The 16,883-nt window shown below is 51.1% G+C and overlaps 2 protein-coding genes and 1 gene segment (V, D, J or C); all 3 read right to left on the reverse strand.

Annotated features, from left to right (window-relative positions):
- LOC120386421 (immunoglobulin lambda-1 light chain-like) overlaps positions 1 to 16,883 on the reverse strand; it is a 459,811-nt gene that overhangs the window by 407,081 nt on the left and 35,847 nt on the right. The gene's annotated exons all lie outside the window — the stretch shown is intronic.
- The window catches only part of LOC120386422 (immunoglobulin lambda-1 light chain-like), a 482,696-nt gene that overhangs the window by 374,108 nt on the left and 91,705 nt on the right, over positions 1 to 16,883 (reverse strand). The window contains exon 2 of one of the 5 annotated variants that reach the window (XM_039505761.1): positions 16,579 to 16,879. The exons of the other annotated variants lie outside the window; for them this stretch is intronic. Coding sequence (XP_039361695.1) covers positions 16,579 to 16,879 — 301 coding nt within the window. The remainder of the gene's footprint in view (positions 1 to 16,578; positions 16,880 to 16,883) is intronic. 5 annotated transcript variants of the gene reach the window in all.
- Positions 5,793 to 8,966, reverse strand: LOC120386424. The segment is given in 3 exon segments: positions 5,793 to 8,021; positions 8,134 to 8,250; positions 8,884 to 8,966. Coding segments are annotated over 3 exon segments (597 nt in total).

Consider the following 16,883-nt stretch of genomic DNA (forward strand, 5'->3'; position numbering starts at 1 on the left):
TCCTCTGGTAAGGCGCCCGTGATGGTCAAGGACATGGTGTTACCCGATCTGGAGCCAGTGAAACGCTCTGGAATCCCCGAGGGCCTGGTATTCGTGCTGTACATGATCAGTCGAGGAACATTCCCCAGTCTCTGTTGAACCCAGCGTGGGTAGTTATTATCAGTGAGGGCCCCACTGCTCAGGCTGCAGGAGAGGGTCACGGTCCCTCCAGGAGACACCAACTCAGACGCCTTCAGCGACTGGAGCTGCTGGGAACTGAAACCTGAAACATGAGAAACAAACTCATCAGAACTCCCCTCGCCCGGAGCAGAACCGACGTTCTCAGCGCTGCCTGCAGAGAGAGCAGCGCTACAGCTTGTTAGAAATTCTTATTTTGCTTCATTCACCAGATCAACCCCCCTTACCAATGCAGTAAGTGAGCAGCGCGAGGAGCAGAGGGGCCCAGGCCATGGTGGGAATCCAGACGAGCTCAGCTTCCTGAGGCAAACGGGTCTGTGGCTGGAACCCTGCGAGTCTCTCTTAAACCTCCAACACTGCAGAATGGCCCCTTCATGCAAATCTGTTGCTCACTCCAAGGCTCCTGCCTCTCCAGTGCTAGCTCTGTCATAAAGTGGCAGTGCCAACCCAAAGGAGGTTGTTTCAAAGGGCTGAGTACACAGAGCAGGCAGAGTCCCGCTCTGTGCTCTCCCGATACCCCTGTGCTCTCTGATCGTTCTGGCTGCAGTAAGACACATCGTGGGGATGTCCTGACCCTGCTTCTCCCATTCCAATCCTGTCCTCTCAGGCCTCTGTTGTTCTAGCCACAAACCTCTGCCCAGTTTTACCAGTTCCCCGGACATCTGCATCCAGTCCCGAGCCTCTGTTGGGTCAAGATTTCCAGTCATTTGTACTGGGCATAACAGGGGACACTGGTGGAACCACCAAACGGATTTTTCACTTTGACATCAGTCACACTTTGAACTCCGTTCTCCAGAGGGTAATGAAAATGGGTCAGATTATTCTAATGCGTGTTACAATGAAACCCAGAGGCGTCGACAGGATCGTGCTTCCATTGTGCCAGGTGCTTTAGAGACCCCTGTCTTTAGCTCTCTTTGTCATCAAGTTTTATACTAGTGGCACGAACAAATCCCCAAGTTGATTCTTGCACAGGTCTGGAGGAGTTAGCACAGGTTTGGGAGCCAGGAACTCTTGGGTCCGGATTAATCCATCAGTGACGGGGACGCAGGACCCAGAGACACCAAAGGGAGTTGCAAACCTGCATGGTCCCAAAGCCTAATTTCCAGCTCTACCATCAGCTCATTGTGGGTCTGTGTGCACAGCAAAGAAACCCCCCCGGCTCGCCCGTGCCAGCCAACTCAAGCTCACCAAACTCAGGCTGTGAGGCTGTTTCACTGCTGCGTCGATTTCCGCGTTCGGCCTGGAGACAAGCTCTGGGACCCTCCCACCATGCAGGATTCCAGGGTCCCAGTCTGAGGTCGATGGGGCTCTAGCCAGTGATCTGCAGAGAGCGGTTTGGTCACGTGGTCCTGGCTCCTCCGCTGCTGTCCTGCTGCTAAACTGTATCAGAGGAGGGTAACAATACCTGAGCTCTTTTCCCAGTGCTGGTATCCATGTGAGCAGGTGGTGGTGTTACCAGGGCACGTGATGTCATTGTCCATGGAAGTCACCATAGACCATGTGGTTGTGAATTGGAGGCAGGTTTCATCACACAATTCTAAGGAAAAGGGGTGTGACACATGGCCAGAAAGGTTTAAGCAGCTCGTTGGCTAAATGACCCAGAATCAACCTTTACAGACATTTTAGAAAAGTATGAAGTAGAAGGTTACTTCAAAAGCCTATTGTTCACCCAGGATGTATGGTCAAGAGTCTGCTAGAAAACTGCATAAAAAGACCTGATCCTTTCATCTCAGATCTGCTTGATACATTATACAGGAGAAGCTTGAGTTGTAAGACAGAGATCTCCAGTCCCACCTGGATCATCCTGAATATGAACACTGGACTGTATAACCTATGGACTAATTCTGAAATAACTCTTTGCAACTACAAAGCTCACCAAAAAAACCTGATCTCAGAACTGCACTCATGTCTGTATGCATACCGATCTTTTAACCAATACTCTCTCTCTGTCTCCTTTCTTTTTAAATACATTTTAGTTTAGTTAATAAGAATTAGCTGTAAGCATGTACCTGGGTAAGATCTGAAATATTCATTAACCTGGGAGGTAATGTGTCTGATCCTTTGGGATTGGTAGAATTTTCTTATACGATGAATAAGATTTTCAATAATCCTCCTCATATTTGACTTGGGTGTCTGGATGGAAGCCTAAGGCTGGGTTGCTTTCAGGGAACTCAGTTTTGGCTTCTGGGTAATGAGCAGGGTATTATAGAAGCTATTTGAGGCTAGCTTGGTGGATCTAAGTAATGGAATGACCACCACCTCTGGGGATTGTCTACCCCGTTCTTTGCAGTTTGCCCTAATTGAGTAATCTCAGTGTGGCTCCCCTGGGACCCCGGTCACAAGGGGTTTATTAAACTTCTGATCATTGGGTAGAGGAGACGCTGAATCTGTCTATTCTAGTAGTCTTCAGTTCCACATATTGTCCCAGAGCTCCAGGGCCCCTCAGTTTTGACAGTTGAAACACTTTCATCCAGCAGATGCAACACATGAAAATATCTGCAAAGACGTCCCCATGTGGATTCTATCTTCTAGCCCAGCAAGCAGCCAGTCATGGGGCCTTTCTTGCGTAGGATTCTCCATCACCGCTAATTCCTCTTTCCCTTCACATGTCTGCAGGGCCCACTCTCTCTAGGGAATAATGGGCTCGGCAGTAGTACTGCTGAGAAGGATCTGGGGGTTATAGTGGATCACAAACTGAATATGAGCAATTGTGAAAGCAGCAAATATTCTGGGGTGAATTAACAAGAGTGTCATATGTAAGACACATTTGCCAGCCCGTCACAGGCTATGGGGCAGGGGTCCCCAACGTGGTGCCCGTGGGCGCCATGGTGCCTGCGGGGGCATCTTAATGTGCCCGCATCCTGGCCCCCGGGAGAGCACCCGCCGAAATATCGCAGCGGCATTTTGCCAGGGACGCCTCTCGATGACGACGCTTGTCGCCAACAAGTGATGTCATCGAGACGCGTCGCTCCCAAATTTCGTTGGGGACGCCTCTCGATGACGACGCTTGCCATTGACAAGTGACATCATCAAGAGGCGTCGCTCCCGAATTTCGGTTGGGACGCCTCTCGATGACGTCGCTTGTCGATGGCAAACGACGTCATCGAGAGGCTTTGCCGCCGAAATGCTGCCGAAATTCGGCAGCATTTCAGCGGGTGCTCCACCGCCACACTGGTCCTTCGGCTGGCGCCCGCCAGCCAAAAAGGTTGGGGACCACTGCTGTGGGGTGTTTTCCTCTGTTCTCATTTGATCTCATCGTTGCATGAGCACCCCCACTCCATGTAGAACAGTAATAACCAGCACCATCTTCTGCTAGGGCCCCAGCGATGGTTACGGACATGGTGTTACCAGACGTGGAAGCAGTGAAATGCTCTGGGACACCAGCGGCTCTGGCAGTGAGCAGGTGTGAGGAGCAGAGGGGCCCAGGCCATGGTGGGGAATCCAGATGAGCTCAGCTACCTGTAGCAAACAGGTCTCTGGCTGGAACCCTCCAATTCTCTCTCAAAGCCCCGGAGCTCCCTTGATCAGTGCCAGCTACTGGTTCCCTCTCATCCTCTTCCCTCTAGTCAAGGGAAGCCTCTGTCCCATACACCACATGCTGGGAGCTCTGGAAGCCACCCTGGTGCTTTGTCAAAGTGATAGGAAGGCAGAATGTTTCCAGCTTTTCCCTGTTAGCATGGAGCATGGGAAATCCCTGCAGGAAGACGGGTGTCTCCTTGACAGTCTCTTTCCTCCTCCTCTTTCCAGGAACAGCCTTTTTCCTGGCAGTGGACAAGTGAACTCAAATGCAAAAGCAGTGACCTTCCCCCGCCCTGCTTTGCCAAGGATTTGGGACAGAACCAGAGAATCGTCTGAGTCAGACAAGGATACAAGCCCCCTTGCCCGACAGAATCCTTCCTCCTGCTCTGCCTCTGTTACTTCTTTGGTGTTTATTTCTTCCTCTGTTACTTCAAACTCTACTGCTGGAGCAGGGCACAGTGCAAGAGGCTGGAGGTTTTCATCTCAGTTCCCCTTGTGGATTTCTCACTGTGATAGCGTTCTTCTTACCATCCCATATGGCACAGTAATAATCAGCCTCATCCTCTGCTTGGACCCCAGAGATGACCAAATTCCAGAGGTTGTTGGAGGTGTCAGGGGAGACGGTGAATCGCTCTGGGATCCCTGTGCCCCTGCCCTGGTCACTGCTAGTGTAATAGTGGTACACGAACCGCGGGGCACTGCCCGGCTTCTGCTGGAGCCATTGCACCCTGTTGCTGCCAATGCTGTACCCACTGCTCAGAGCACAGGAGAGCTTTACCGTAGTTCCTGAAGGTTCGGCCACTGAGAGCGGCTGAGTCACCACGAGCTGGGAGCTGGCGCCTACAACAACAAGACCGAGCACACAATTGCCACAAACATCAGCCTGAGCTCTCATGGGCCTTTACCTCCCAGAGAAGAGCCTTGGGCCAGCAAAGCCTGGTCTAGCGGGGTGTCCTTACCTGTGCACCACGCCCCCAGGAGAACAATCACAGGAGCCCAGAGCATTGTGCAGAGATTTCACACACCTGGGAGAAGCTCTTCAGTCACCCTGGAACCTGCTCCATGCTCCCGGCTTAAATTTCCCTCAGCAGAACCATCCCGAGCCTTTATGCAAATCTGCACAGCTCTTATTGGCTCTCTGCCTCAGTGGTAGTAGAGCATCATGGGAAAATCAAAGCCCAACAAACTCCGTCCTCCCTACCAGCCATCTGACCCCGATGTAGGAAGCACCTTTCTAGTCAGTGGGGGAGTGGCAACAAGCCCCACTGAGCCATGCCACCGGGGACGGCAGTCCCTGGCAGACGCAGCTGCAGGGCCAAGGTTGGGGATTTCCAAGGCTGTCACTCAGGAAAGAACCTCTAGACAGCACCAGATTTAGGGGCAGGCAACTGCCTGGGGTGCTGAGTTTGGGGAGCGTCGTGTTCGGGGGTAGGGTGAACAGATGCCCCGATTTTGGGGTCTTTTTCTTGTATAGGCTCCTATTACGCCCCACCCCCATCCCGATTTTTCACATTTGCTGTCTGGTCACCCTACTTGTGGGGGCACCAGGCTCAGGGGGCTGTTTTTGTTTTTAGCAACAAAAGAGAAAATAGAATGTTTGAGGTAAAACGTTTCAGGTATTCCGTATGTGGATTCATTTTTCACTGACCTCCTAGAATGTTCTGGACCTTTGTAGAATCTCGTGGAACTTTCCAGACTTTCTGAGAACTAAAAGTGTTTTCAGCCATGTCCTCGCAGGTATATAAGGGGTGGGGCGTCACCAGTCAGTCAGTGAGATATAAGGACAAAGTGAGGTGAAGTTGGAGCCCAAATGCGATACTGTGAACCTTGTTTTATTGTGTACTTGTGAAAGTGTACTTGTGTTTTAATACCTGAAGAGTTTAAGTAGTGACTAAACAAGGACATATTTAATGAGATGCCAGAGATCTCTTTCGAACCTATTTGCTTATATATGGCATCAATAAATACAGATTTACAGATCCTAGAGTGCAAATTTATTACCTTTTATGACAGGGATAAAGCATGCCTGCAAATCGCGCATCGAAATTGTGAAATGGACTACAAATACAGTGATCAAAACTTTAACAATTGGGGGGATGGGGGCACCAAAGACTCCTCGCTGGGGGCGCCTTTTGGTCTACGGCCGGCCCTGCCTCCAGATAGTCTAGAGAGATCTACATAGTCTCAATTCTACAGCCCTAAGGCCTTCAACTCCCCAAAGCCCTTCCCTTGGGACTCAGGTTACAGAGCGGGTGGGTGTTGCTAATGCTATTGGGTGATCTTATACTGCCACCTGCTGGTCTGTATAGAGTCTCTGAGGGCTTAGATCCCGTGAGGTCCTGGCAGCCCCTTACTTGAGCTCAGTCAAGCCCCAACTCTTGTGTCTCTAAACAGCCCCAGTGCTCTCAGCCTCACTGACTCCCCGACACGCTTCCTGTTATTGCTTCGGTCACAGCTCAGAGGCCCGGCACTCTGCACAGACCTGATTTGTACGGAAGGACATGGGCAGTGTCGTTTCACAGGTTAGGAAAGTGTGATCCCTTGTATGGATGGGGCCTCATTAGACAGTCCCACACTTTAGTGCCCAGACACATCGGGGCAAATCCACAGCAATGATCCCCTTGGTCATGCGCCGCAGCATCCCACCCACTCAAGCTCCATGAGCTCAGATACCACCTGCCCTGCTTGCGATTAAAGGGAAAACCGGAAATCCAGTCCCTTACTGCTCATGTGTGTTATCGTAGGGTTGCTCGCGAAGGACGGCTTTGTATAAGGAATGTTTTAATGAATATTGGGGATTATTCTGAAAACCAAAAGCAAAGCATTAAATGATCTTTACAAACAGGCATAAGGAAAAAGCAGCAGAGCCCACTGGCCTCCCAGCCTTGGCATTGTTTCAAAGGAACAAAGACCAAGTTGGAACTTTGCGGCTCAGCTGGAGAGAAGTTGCACCTGGGCAAAAGACTCCAATGGCAGCAGCTCTAGGTCCCCTTGTCTGTACTGGTTTTGCTTTACAAACGTGCAGCACATGGAGCTTGGGCACCCACTGGGCCCGATCCTGGGAAGTGCTGAGCACATGCAGCTCTGGGGGAAGTCAGTGGGAGTTGGGAGCCCTCAGCACCTGAGGCGTAGGCTCAGTCTCTCTATTTGCAGGAGGACAGCTCCATGCAAACAGGAACATCAGCACTGGCGTCTGTGAGTGTGCTGGAGGAGAAGGAAGGTGAGATCACCCTTGTCTGTGTCACTCAAGAGACCACGAATGGAACAGTGTGTCCAGGTCTGGGGTCTGCAATTTTAAAAGGCTGTTGACAAGTTAGAGAGGGTTCAGAGAAGAGCTACGTGAATATTTCAAGGTCTGGAAAACACTAATCTTAGGCTGAGTTACTTTCCATCTCACTATTTAGCTTGTCAAAGAGAAGGTTAAGACGTGACTTGATCACGGCAGAAGAGCAGGTACTCAGGGGCTGTTTAATCTAGGAGAACAAGGTAGACCAAGATCAAATGTCTGGGAGCTGCAGTTAGAAAAATTCAAACTGGAAATGACCTGCACAGTAATTAAGCCCTGGAGCAGATTACAAAGGGCTGTGGAACATGAAGCCTGGGGGTCTTTCTAAAAGAGATGAGTGAGTTCAACCACATGTTTCTGGGTGTGAGCCAGGAATTACTGGGTGAAGTTCTATGGCCTGTCTCACACAGGAGGTCAGACTGGGTGATGTGATCCCTAGTGCCCTGGTTTGATCTCCTTACTGCCTTTAACTCAGTCTGTGCATCAGGGCAGTGATGTTGTGTCAGAACACAGGTGAGTTCTTCAGTCAGAATAGCCCGTAGCTTTGAAAGGCAATGAGGACTGACAGGAATTGGAGATCACACTTAGCCAGGAGCCAATCCACTGGGCCATCTAATAGGAACAAGAGACACACAGGTGGGCTCCAGGTGCTGTGTCACTATGGGTGAGAGGGGTTTTTGTTCCTCTTCTCCATGCAGCTGTATCACTGTGTACTGGTTAGCTGGGCCGTCCCAGTCTGTGCAATAGTAATCAGCATCGTCCTCTGCTTGAGCCCTGCTGATCGTTAAAAAGCAGGTGTTCCTGGAAGTGTCTTTAGAGGCAGTGAACCTGTCAGGGACACCAGAGCCTTTACCCTGGGTAGAATCATCCTTGTAATACAGCAGGTATCTTGGTTTCTCCCCTTCCTTCTGCTGGTACCAGCGTATGTAGCTACCGCTGATGCTGTCTCCACTGCTCAGAACACATGCGAGTTGGACACTTTCTCCTGGAGTCACTGACATAGCGAGTGGCTGAGTCAAAGTGAACTGGTAGCTGGAACCTGAAACAACACAGAACCACAGGTCACCAAAGTGTCTGTAAATGTGGGTGTGCCATGCACCGGGCACACTTCCTGACCTCGCTTCTGAGATCAAGCATGCAGTTACATTTACCTGCCCAACAGGCTACCAGAACCAGCAGTGTGGTGACCCAAGCCATCCTAGGAACAGCACACTCAGCCACAGCGGTCTCTGAATTCAGTGGTGCCTTCTCCGCTTGCTTCTTAAACCCTGTGATGTGAGCAGACACCCTGAATGCAAATCTGGATGCCTCTGATAGGCTCCAAGTTATCCTCAGCTCACTGGCACCCACCCCACAAGCATCCGGGACAGTCGGTGCATTGCTGGGCTAGGAGTAAGGGATGACGGCCTCAGCTATTTTTATCCCATGAGGACACCCTTGGAACATTTTTCCACCAGATTCCTCCTGGGATGTTCCATTGCTTTCTTGCACTGTACAGTGGGAGGGACGGACAATGGATTCCCCTGATTCTGGAACACTGGAGTCACTGCTGAAGGCAGGACACCAGCCTAATGGGACGGATAATCTGTTCCAGTGTGGCAGGGTCGTTCCCTGACACAGTTTATTTATGGCTCTGGTCTCCAGTGCGTTCTCTGCATTATCCCCCACAAGTGCAGAAGCTCAGCACCTTGTGCTGCACGGGATGGAGAAAGTTATTAAGGAGCTTGGGAAAGCCATTATCTGCCTCTATTGATCTGTATAGAGCACAGAATGATAAACTGGCCATAGAGAAGTTGCATCTGGTGCTGTTCAGCTTAACCAGCAAGGAGCAGCAAAGCAAGTAGCCCTCACAGCCTTACAGGGAGAAGTAGCCGCCCTTCTGCAGAAGTCTAGTGAAAAACCTGTGTTGTGGAGGCCTCCCCGCATTTCATACACATTTCCAGGGCACCATTAATAACCACTTTGCTAATGAGCTCCTGGGAGGTTTTCAGGAGCAAGAGCCCTGTACAGCTGCAAAACGGTCCTGGCTCTGCTGCCAGAGTAAAGGGATGTTTTAGGATTTCCAGGCCTGGAGCAATAGACAAGTCAACGTTCTACTTCTGGCGGTATCAATATCTCAGCATTCTAGGATGGCGCTGAAAACAGAATCAACCTACCATTACCCAGAGGTTTTTGTTCTGAGTTACATGGATACTATCTAGGAAGTTTCTGACATTACCAAGATTTTGCTGCTAAGGGCATTTAATTGCAATGACAGGGATCTTTCAAAAATGAAAATCCATCAATTACTCTGTTAGCTCCAGCTGAGTTCCATTCATATCGCAGGTGAAGTGATTTTCTCAGTTTAGAGAAAACAACTTTTCAGTGTGATAAGGGGATAGATGGTGTCAGAGCCAAACTTTATATGGGTTTCTGACAACTATGCATCAGTTCTTGTCATCAGCTTCAGCATTTCTGACTTCCCCTATAACAACACCTATTATTAGGCTTGGCACCATTCAATTTTTAATACAATTTCAGCAGATAATATCAATGTTTATTTTAAAACTTTTTTTCTATTTTTATCTATTAAAAGTTTCACAGTTGCAGGAAGTTATGGGTGGGTCAGACAACAATTATTTAAGGACAGTAGATGTTGAGATTCAAAATGCTAAAGCTTTATAACCATTCAAACAGAAATGATCAACACCCCTTTTCAAAATACACACCGTACATATCCTTAAATCAAGTAAGAACCACTTCTGCTATGGGAACTGATCACGTACTTTGACGAATCCTACTGCATTCCTACGGACAGTCTGAAAACGCCCCCACCTCATTAAACTGTCTCTATATTATTTTTTGCTAACGTGGGGCTCATCTCACTGCATCGGGAAAAAAAGGCACTGTACACGATGACACTACATCAATGAACTAATAATTCAGCCTGTGGTTTATATGCCTCCATCCCAGGGCAGGACAATATGCATCCTGCCATTTGATTTGAAACCAGGAGTGAGCCAAGTGCCAGGCGTGGCATGTACAGGGCATGCAAGGAGCACAGCATCTACTCCCATGGGCTTCCAATACAGTAAGGAAGTGACCACTGGGGGTAACGGGCTCTGGTAGATTTGCCATTCAAGTGGGGGTGGCAGTACATTATGTGACTGACCATTGAGGCCGTTCTGCTCCCACTGTGCTCTGAGGCTGTTGCAGCAAAGCTCCTTCAGCTTAGCAGATTGTTTTACCTTCTCTCTCCCCTCCATTCACTTCCAGGAGAAGAGAGTGCTGGGCTTGGACAGAGGTTTGTTTTTAACACACCCCTATGGAATGGATGGTATGAACCCATTTATCTTAAACAGAATGTGCTAAACCCAGGCATAGGCGGCAGGTTTGTATAATTTTTGGTGGTGCCCAAAATGGTGGTGCCCGTCCCCGCCCCCTCCCCCCAGCTCTCACCCTGAAAGCCGATATAAAATGAAGCTACAGTGCGTTGGCACCACAAGATTACAAGGGTCAATTAAAAGTGGAAAGTCAGAAGCAGCACTTGCCTGCTTCAATATATGGTATTGTATTTTGTTGCACTTGTTGTGACAAAGTGGGAATGTTCTTAATGTTTTCTCTGAATACTGTGTGGGTGCCTCAGTTTCCCCTGCAAGGTGCCAACTGAAGGTGCTGGGGACAAAGAGATCAGAAGAGATCAAGAAGAGACACAAAGGCTAGAGGAGGGAGTGTCAGTTTGGAGCTGGCTGCGGAAATGGGGAGAAGCCCAGAACTTGGGTCTAGGCTCTCCACCCTCCAAGATGGACCTGACTGAGGGGTCCTGTTTTCTGTACCTACAAGCTTTGTTTTAGACTGTGATCCTGTCGTCTAATAAACCTTCTGTTTTGCCGGCTGGCTGAGAGTCACGTCTGACTGCAGAGTTGGGGTGAAGGGACCTCTGGTTGCCCCAGGACCTGCCTGGGCAGACTCGCTGCGGAAAGCGCCTGGTGTGGAAGGGCTGAATGCTCCGAGGTCTGACCCAGGAAGGTGAAAGCTTCTTGCCCTGGAGACAGTCTGCTCAGAGAGAGGAGGCTCCCCCAGAGTCCTGACTGGTTTTGTATGGAGTAGTTCCAAAGCATCCCAGCATCCCATTGCACGCCATGCGCTTCCCGGAAGTCCGCACAGGCACTGACACTCCCTCCTCTGCCTTTGTCTCTTTTCCAGGCATTAGGAGGCCACCTGATCTCTTTGTTCTCCAACACCTTCAGTTGGCACCTTTGCAGGGGAGGGGCCCAGGCCATCAGTTGCCCAGAGACAGGGTTTCAGCCATTCTCTCTGCAGATGGCATCACACTGGCATTCTAGGGCTCTACAACAATCACACCCTCTTATCCCACCATCTAGATCCTTGAGCAATGCAGAGAGGAAACTGAGGCACCCACACAGTATTCAGAGAAAACATTAAGAACAGTCCCACTTTGTAACACCTGTATACTTTAAAGGGTGTAAAATAATCAAGTATCGTGCTAAACACAATGATACTCCAAACTGACCACCAAATTTAAGTTGCACATTTTCCCCCACAAGTGAGGGCTCTGGGATGGGGCTGGGGATGAGGGGTTCCCAGAGCAGTAGGGTGCTCAGGGTTGAGGTGCTGGGGGCACAGGCTTTGGGGTGAGGCTGGGCTAGGGATAAGGAACTTGGGATGCAGACAGGCTGCCACAGGGCTAGGGCCAGAGAGGATTCTCCCGTCTTTTTACTGGCAGAAGCAAGCTCCAGGGGAGAGACCCCTCCTCTTCTCTCCCCCCTGCCACCCAGCAGCACACTCACTCTGCACCACGGTCACTGCACATGCTCCTAGGGACTCTCTCAGGTCCAGAAAGCCCACTCGCCTCCCCTATGATGGGTACCTGGGCGGGGGGTTGCCATCATGTGTGGCCTCCCCCCCCCTGCTGCTGCCCCTGGGTGCCGGGGGGAAGCGGGGGAGAGAGCTCCCAAGCATGTGTGTGCCTCCTTTCCCCTCCTCTCTCCCTCTTCCCCTCCCCTGGTGCTCCAAGAGGCTGCCTGCCACTAATCTCTATAGCCTTAGGCAAAAGCAGCACAAACAAAGGAGAGAGAAACCCAGCTCCAAATATTGGTGGAGCACAGCCCCCAGCCTTGAATATTCCTGGTGCTCGGGCACCTCAAGCCCATATAAGCTGCTGCCCCTGAACCCAGGAAAACGCTGGGATTAGCTGAATGGAACAGGTCACTGTTGTGAATTCTCTTCCTCCTGGAGCATTACTTCATTAGCAGCCTGCTGCCTCACCTGGCTGCCGGTGAGAGGTGGAGATGGAAATCTAGACAAGTCTTTTGCTGCTGAGACTAAGATCAGGTCTGTGCAATTTGGTGGCAAATCCTCACATTTCTGAGCTGGCCACTCTGGATTTATAGTTTTTGGTCAAAATCCTGCTCAAGGGAGCTTCCCCCCTTCTGATAATTGCACACACAGGAACGCTGCTGTCTTGAAACAATAGAATAGATGTGGATTGTTTTTAAGCAAATGGATAAAAAATATCAACTGTGTGTGTGTGTGTGTGTGTATAAAAAAAGGTGTAGCACAATCAATTGCTTTACACTGCACAGACTCACTCCCGCTAACACACTAATCCCTTTATTGTATTGCTGCCCGTTTACCACTGATTCTGCTTTATCCTTTTGCAAGCAATTTTTGTTAGTGTTGTTGTTGCCGCCCTGGTGCTGCAGCAAGCCAAGGAAGAGCAGAGAAGATGAAATGCTGTGTAATGGGGAGGCACAGTCCTCCTGTGGGAAAGTTATTGGTGGAGAAGCCAAAATACCAACTTACAAACAAAACACAGAGCTGGAGATCAGCAGCCCCTGCTCTGGGCTCAGCTACTGACACCTGGGACTAGACCAGAACTAGACCAAACTCATCATCTGGAAATATTTCCCTCATGGTGGTGTCTGAATGTTCCTGTCTGTGAACTCACAAACCTACTCACTCAGTTACCCATTTGGGATTGCTCTGGTGGGGCTTAGCCCTATAATGGTTTGTTCTTACATACCTGACAGGCCAGGTAAGCCAAGCTCTGGCACAGGGACAGCCTCACCTCTGAGACCAGAGAACTGGCCCCACTAAACCAAGCCAGAGGGCTCTAGCCTGGTCTAACTCTCCCCCATCCCAGAATGCACAGGGCCCCTCACTCAGCCTAACCCTCATAACAGACTGACCCACCCCTGCTCCGTCTTCTTATAGTGCCTGGTTTCCCCAGTAACGAGCAATTAGCTCCAGCTGAACCCAGCCCCTGACTGCAGCAATCACTGCAGTGAAGCCAGACACCTGCTGAAGATTCCCTGCTCCGGGAGAGGGTTTTAACACACGAACCCATCCAGTGGAGTCAGACAGAAATCACCCCTCTTGCTCGCCACGGTGTCCTGCTCTCTCAGTTTCCACAAATCAATGTTCATTAGGTCACTCGGTCTCCCATGGGGGCAGCCCAGCTGCAGAGAAATAACTGACTTGGGTTTCCAGGTGCCCAGGCTAGAGTCACAGTCACACTCTGCTGGGTTTTGCGACTTAGAGCGAATGGAGAGATACCAGGGACAGAAACGCTGCTCTGTCCCCCGCCCCTGACTGCAGTGACCTCTCCCTGCATGGATTAGCTCTGGGGCAGAAGGGTTTGGTCTTTGCTGTGGCTGACAGGGGATTTCAGCTCCCAATTTGCCTTGGAAAGAGAGCTGCGCATTGCATCCCAGGGGAGCCCCTCCTCTACAGCCACCCTGCAGAATGCAGCCAAGACGCTAGTGTTGGCTGTCCCATGACCAGACACTCCTGCAGCTGCAGGCCGGGCAGGACTGTCTGAGCCAGGCTCGGTAATTTCCCCTTTTGCATTGCTGTGAAGTGGTGCAAAGCACAGATTTCTAAAGAGGGCTCGTTCCAAGGGGTCTCTCTGCAGGGACAAGTGACACAACACACTGAGAGGCGCTCAGACACCATGGGGACGGGTTCCATAAGAGAATCTCTAGACAGTGAGAGAGACACCACAGGCCCTAACTGCCACTCTGCTCTCTGGAGTTGTCCCCGGTTGCTCAGACTGCCTCAGGCAGGAGAAACTGGCAGAGGGGGAGTTCTCAGGGTGACACAGTGCCGCACTGTTCCTTCCTGCAATTTGGCTTTCAGGGGTCTGCGTGTGCTCCTCTCCCCGCCTCAGAGGGGCCGAACACACAGAGCCCTGGGCACCCGTACTTGGCACCGCAATGGGCAGGGGACGGGTTGCAGCGCAGGAGTAAATATAGGTGACAGAAAAGCCCTTGGGGGTGTAACGCATCTATCGCTCAGCGTCCAGTGCACAAGGCTCCTCCTTAGAGCGTCTCCCCTCTGGTCCCTGCAGCCCAATCGCTCCCTCTCTCCCGTTATTGGAAACGCCTGGTCCCTGGGCACAGCCTGAGCAAACAGCCCGTGTGCCGGAGAGGCAGGGAACCCGGCCCACCCCCACCTGCCAATGAAGAGCAGCAGAATTGCTCCACTCTGGGCTGCTCTGAGAGCTCCCAGTCCCAGGTCACAGCTGCAGGGCTCTCCTCACCTGCAGGGCACCATCTATACCAGGTACCATGAGTTTCATCCCTTACCCTGCCTGGCCTTGGGACTAAAGGAAGAAATCCATGGGACACCCACGTCTAGAATAGCGCCTGCAGATCTGGTTGTCCCACCTCAGAAAACATATATTGGAATTGGAAAAAGTACAGAAAAAGGCAACAAAAATGACAAGGGGTATGGAATAGCTGCCATATGGGTCTTTTCAGCTTGGAAAAGAGATGACTAAAGGGGGATATAATGGAGGTCTATAAAATCAGGAATGGTGTGGAGAAAATAAATAAGGAAGTGTTATTTACCCCTTCTCACAACACAAGAGGCAGCAGGTTAAAAACAAACAAAAGGACCTATTTCTTCACACAACACACAGTCAACCTGTGGAACTCGTTGCCAGAGGATGTTGTGAAGGGCAAAAGTATTACTAAGTTCAAAAAAGAGCTAGATAAGTTCATGGAGGATACGTCCACCAATGGCTATTAGCAATGATGGGCAGGGATGCAAAACCATGCTCTGAAGTGTCCCTAGCTGCTGTTTGCCAGAACCTGGGAATGGGCGACAGGGGATGGATCACTTGATGATTCCCTGTTCGGTTCATTCCCTCTAAAGCACCTGGCTTTGGCCACTGTCGGAACCCAGGATACTGGGCTAGATGGGCCATTGGTCTGACCCCGTATGGCCATTCTTATGCTCTCAGGGACCCCAGGGGGGACCAGGACTCTGCCAGCCAGTGCCCACCCCTGAGAGCTGTTGTCTCATGGGACAGGCAAGCGGAGGAGGAGAGAAAGCAGGAGGAGGAGAGTGAAGAAGCTGAAGCTGCCCCCAGAAATGGAGTTTCAACTAATTGTTCCTGATCCTTAGTTCTTCTCTTTCCTTTTCCCTGTTCTCTCTGTCCATCTGCTTGTTCTAATTGTGCCAATCAGCTGGGATGAGGCTGGGTCACTCTAACTCTAACTCTACTGTAACATTATCACACACTTGTGCTTTCACCCTCCCTCCCCCAGCCAGGGAACTGAGGCTTAGCAGGAACATCAGCCAGCCGTGTCCAGAGTCAACCCAAAGCCACTGCAGGCTCCACCCTGCTATCCGGCGAGAGGGGAGCCCACCATGGCGAACTAACCACCAGAGCGACCAGACACCAGGGGATTTCTGCAGCCACAGTGACCTCTTCTGGCCAAGCAACAGATCTGTGACCAGGGCAAATACTTTGCCTTTGCCTGAGATACTCAGCCCAGAGCACAGGGGCTGCATTCCCCAGGCTCTGTCAGTGGCCATGGAGAAGAGCTACTTAGGAAACTGCTGTAAGAGGGAGGCCCTTCCCCCCATTAACATTATTGGCTATTACCTGCATTGGGTAGCACCTGGGAGCCTCTGTCCAGGGACCAGGACTACATTGTGCCAGGTGCTGTACAGACCAGAAAAACATGGTGGTCCCTGCCCCAGGGAGCGCACAGTCTGTGAAGAAGACGAGAGACACCAGGTGGAGAGACTGGCAGACAGATGGACGGATGGGGGAGCACAAGGAAATAATGAGACAGTAATTCCTGTCTAACACATTCCATTCCCCAAGAGGGGGTCTTTGGCCCTTCACAATAACTAACAGAGGAGCCTCCTTGATGGAGGAATTGTCTCCCAGCAACACGGCAATGCCCCACTGATTGGCTTTTCCCCAGTCTGCTGGGGCGGGGGCTGTGAGGGTGTATGGAATATGCAGAACACTTTGTGATGTAAATCGCCCTAGACCCCCTGCAGCCAGTGGAGCTACAGGGATTGACACCACCAGACAATTCAGTCCATGTCTGGAGCCTTTCAAACTAATCTCCCACTCTGACTGTAGGCCCCCAAAAGGAGGCCCCAGTTCTCCCAGGCTGTATTGCTGTGTCATGGGGAAGTTTGTAAGGAGAGAAACTGCCGCCCACTCAGTGCCCAGAACATTGGCTTTGCCCCGTCACCCCCAGTGCAAAGATTAAGTGCTCCCAGCAGGGCACAGGCTGGGGAGGGAGGTTTTTGTATCACTTCCCCATCTGACAGTGTCACTGTGACGAGCACTCCCTGTCCACACAGAACAGTAATAATCAGCATCATCTTCGGCCAGGGCCCCCGTGATGGTCAAGGACATGGTGTTACCCGATCTGGAGCCAGTGAAACGCGCTGGGATCCCCGAGGGCCTGGTACTCGTGCTGTGCATGATCAGCCGAGGAACATTCCCCAGTCTCTGTTGAACCCAGAGCGGGTAGTTATTATCAGTGAGGGCCCCACTGCTCAGGCTGCAGGAGAGGGTCACGGTCCCTCCAGGAGCCACTAACTCGGACGCCTTCAGCGACTGGAGCTGCTGGGAACTGAAACCTGA

The sequence above is a fragment of the Mauremys reevesii genome, linkage group 18 (assembly GCF_016161935.1).
Source record: "Mauremys reevesii isolate NIE-2019 linkage group 18, ASM1616193v1, whole genome shotgun sequence".
NCBI classification, from domain to species: Eukaryota; Metazoa; Chordata; order Testudines; family Geoemydidae; genus Mauremys; species Mauremys reevesii.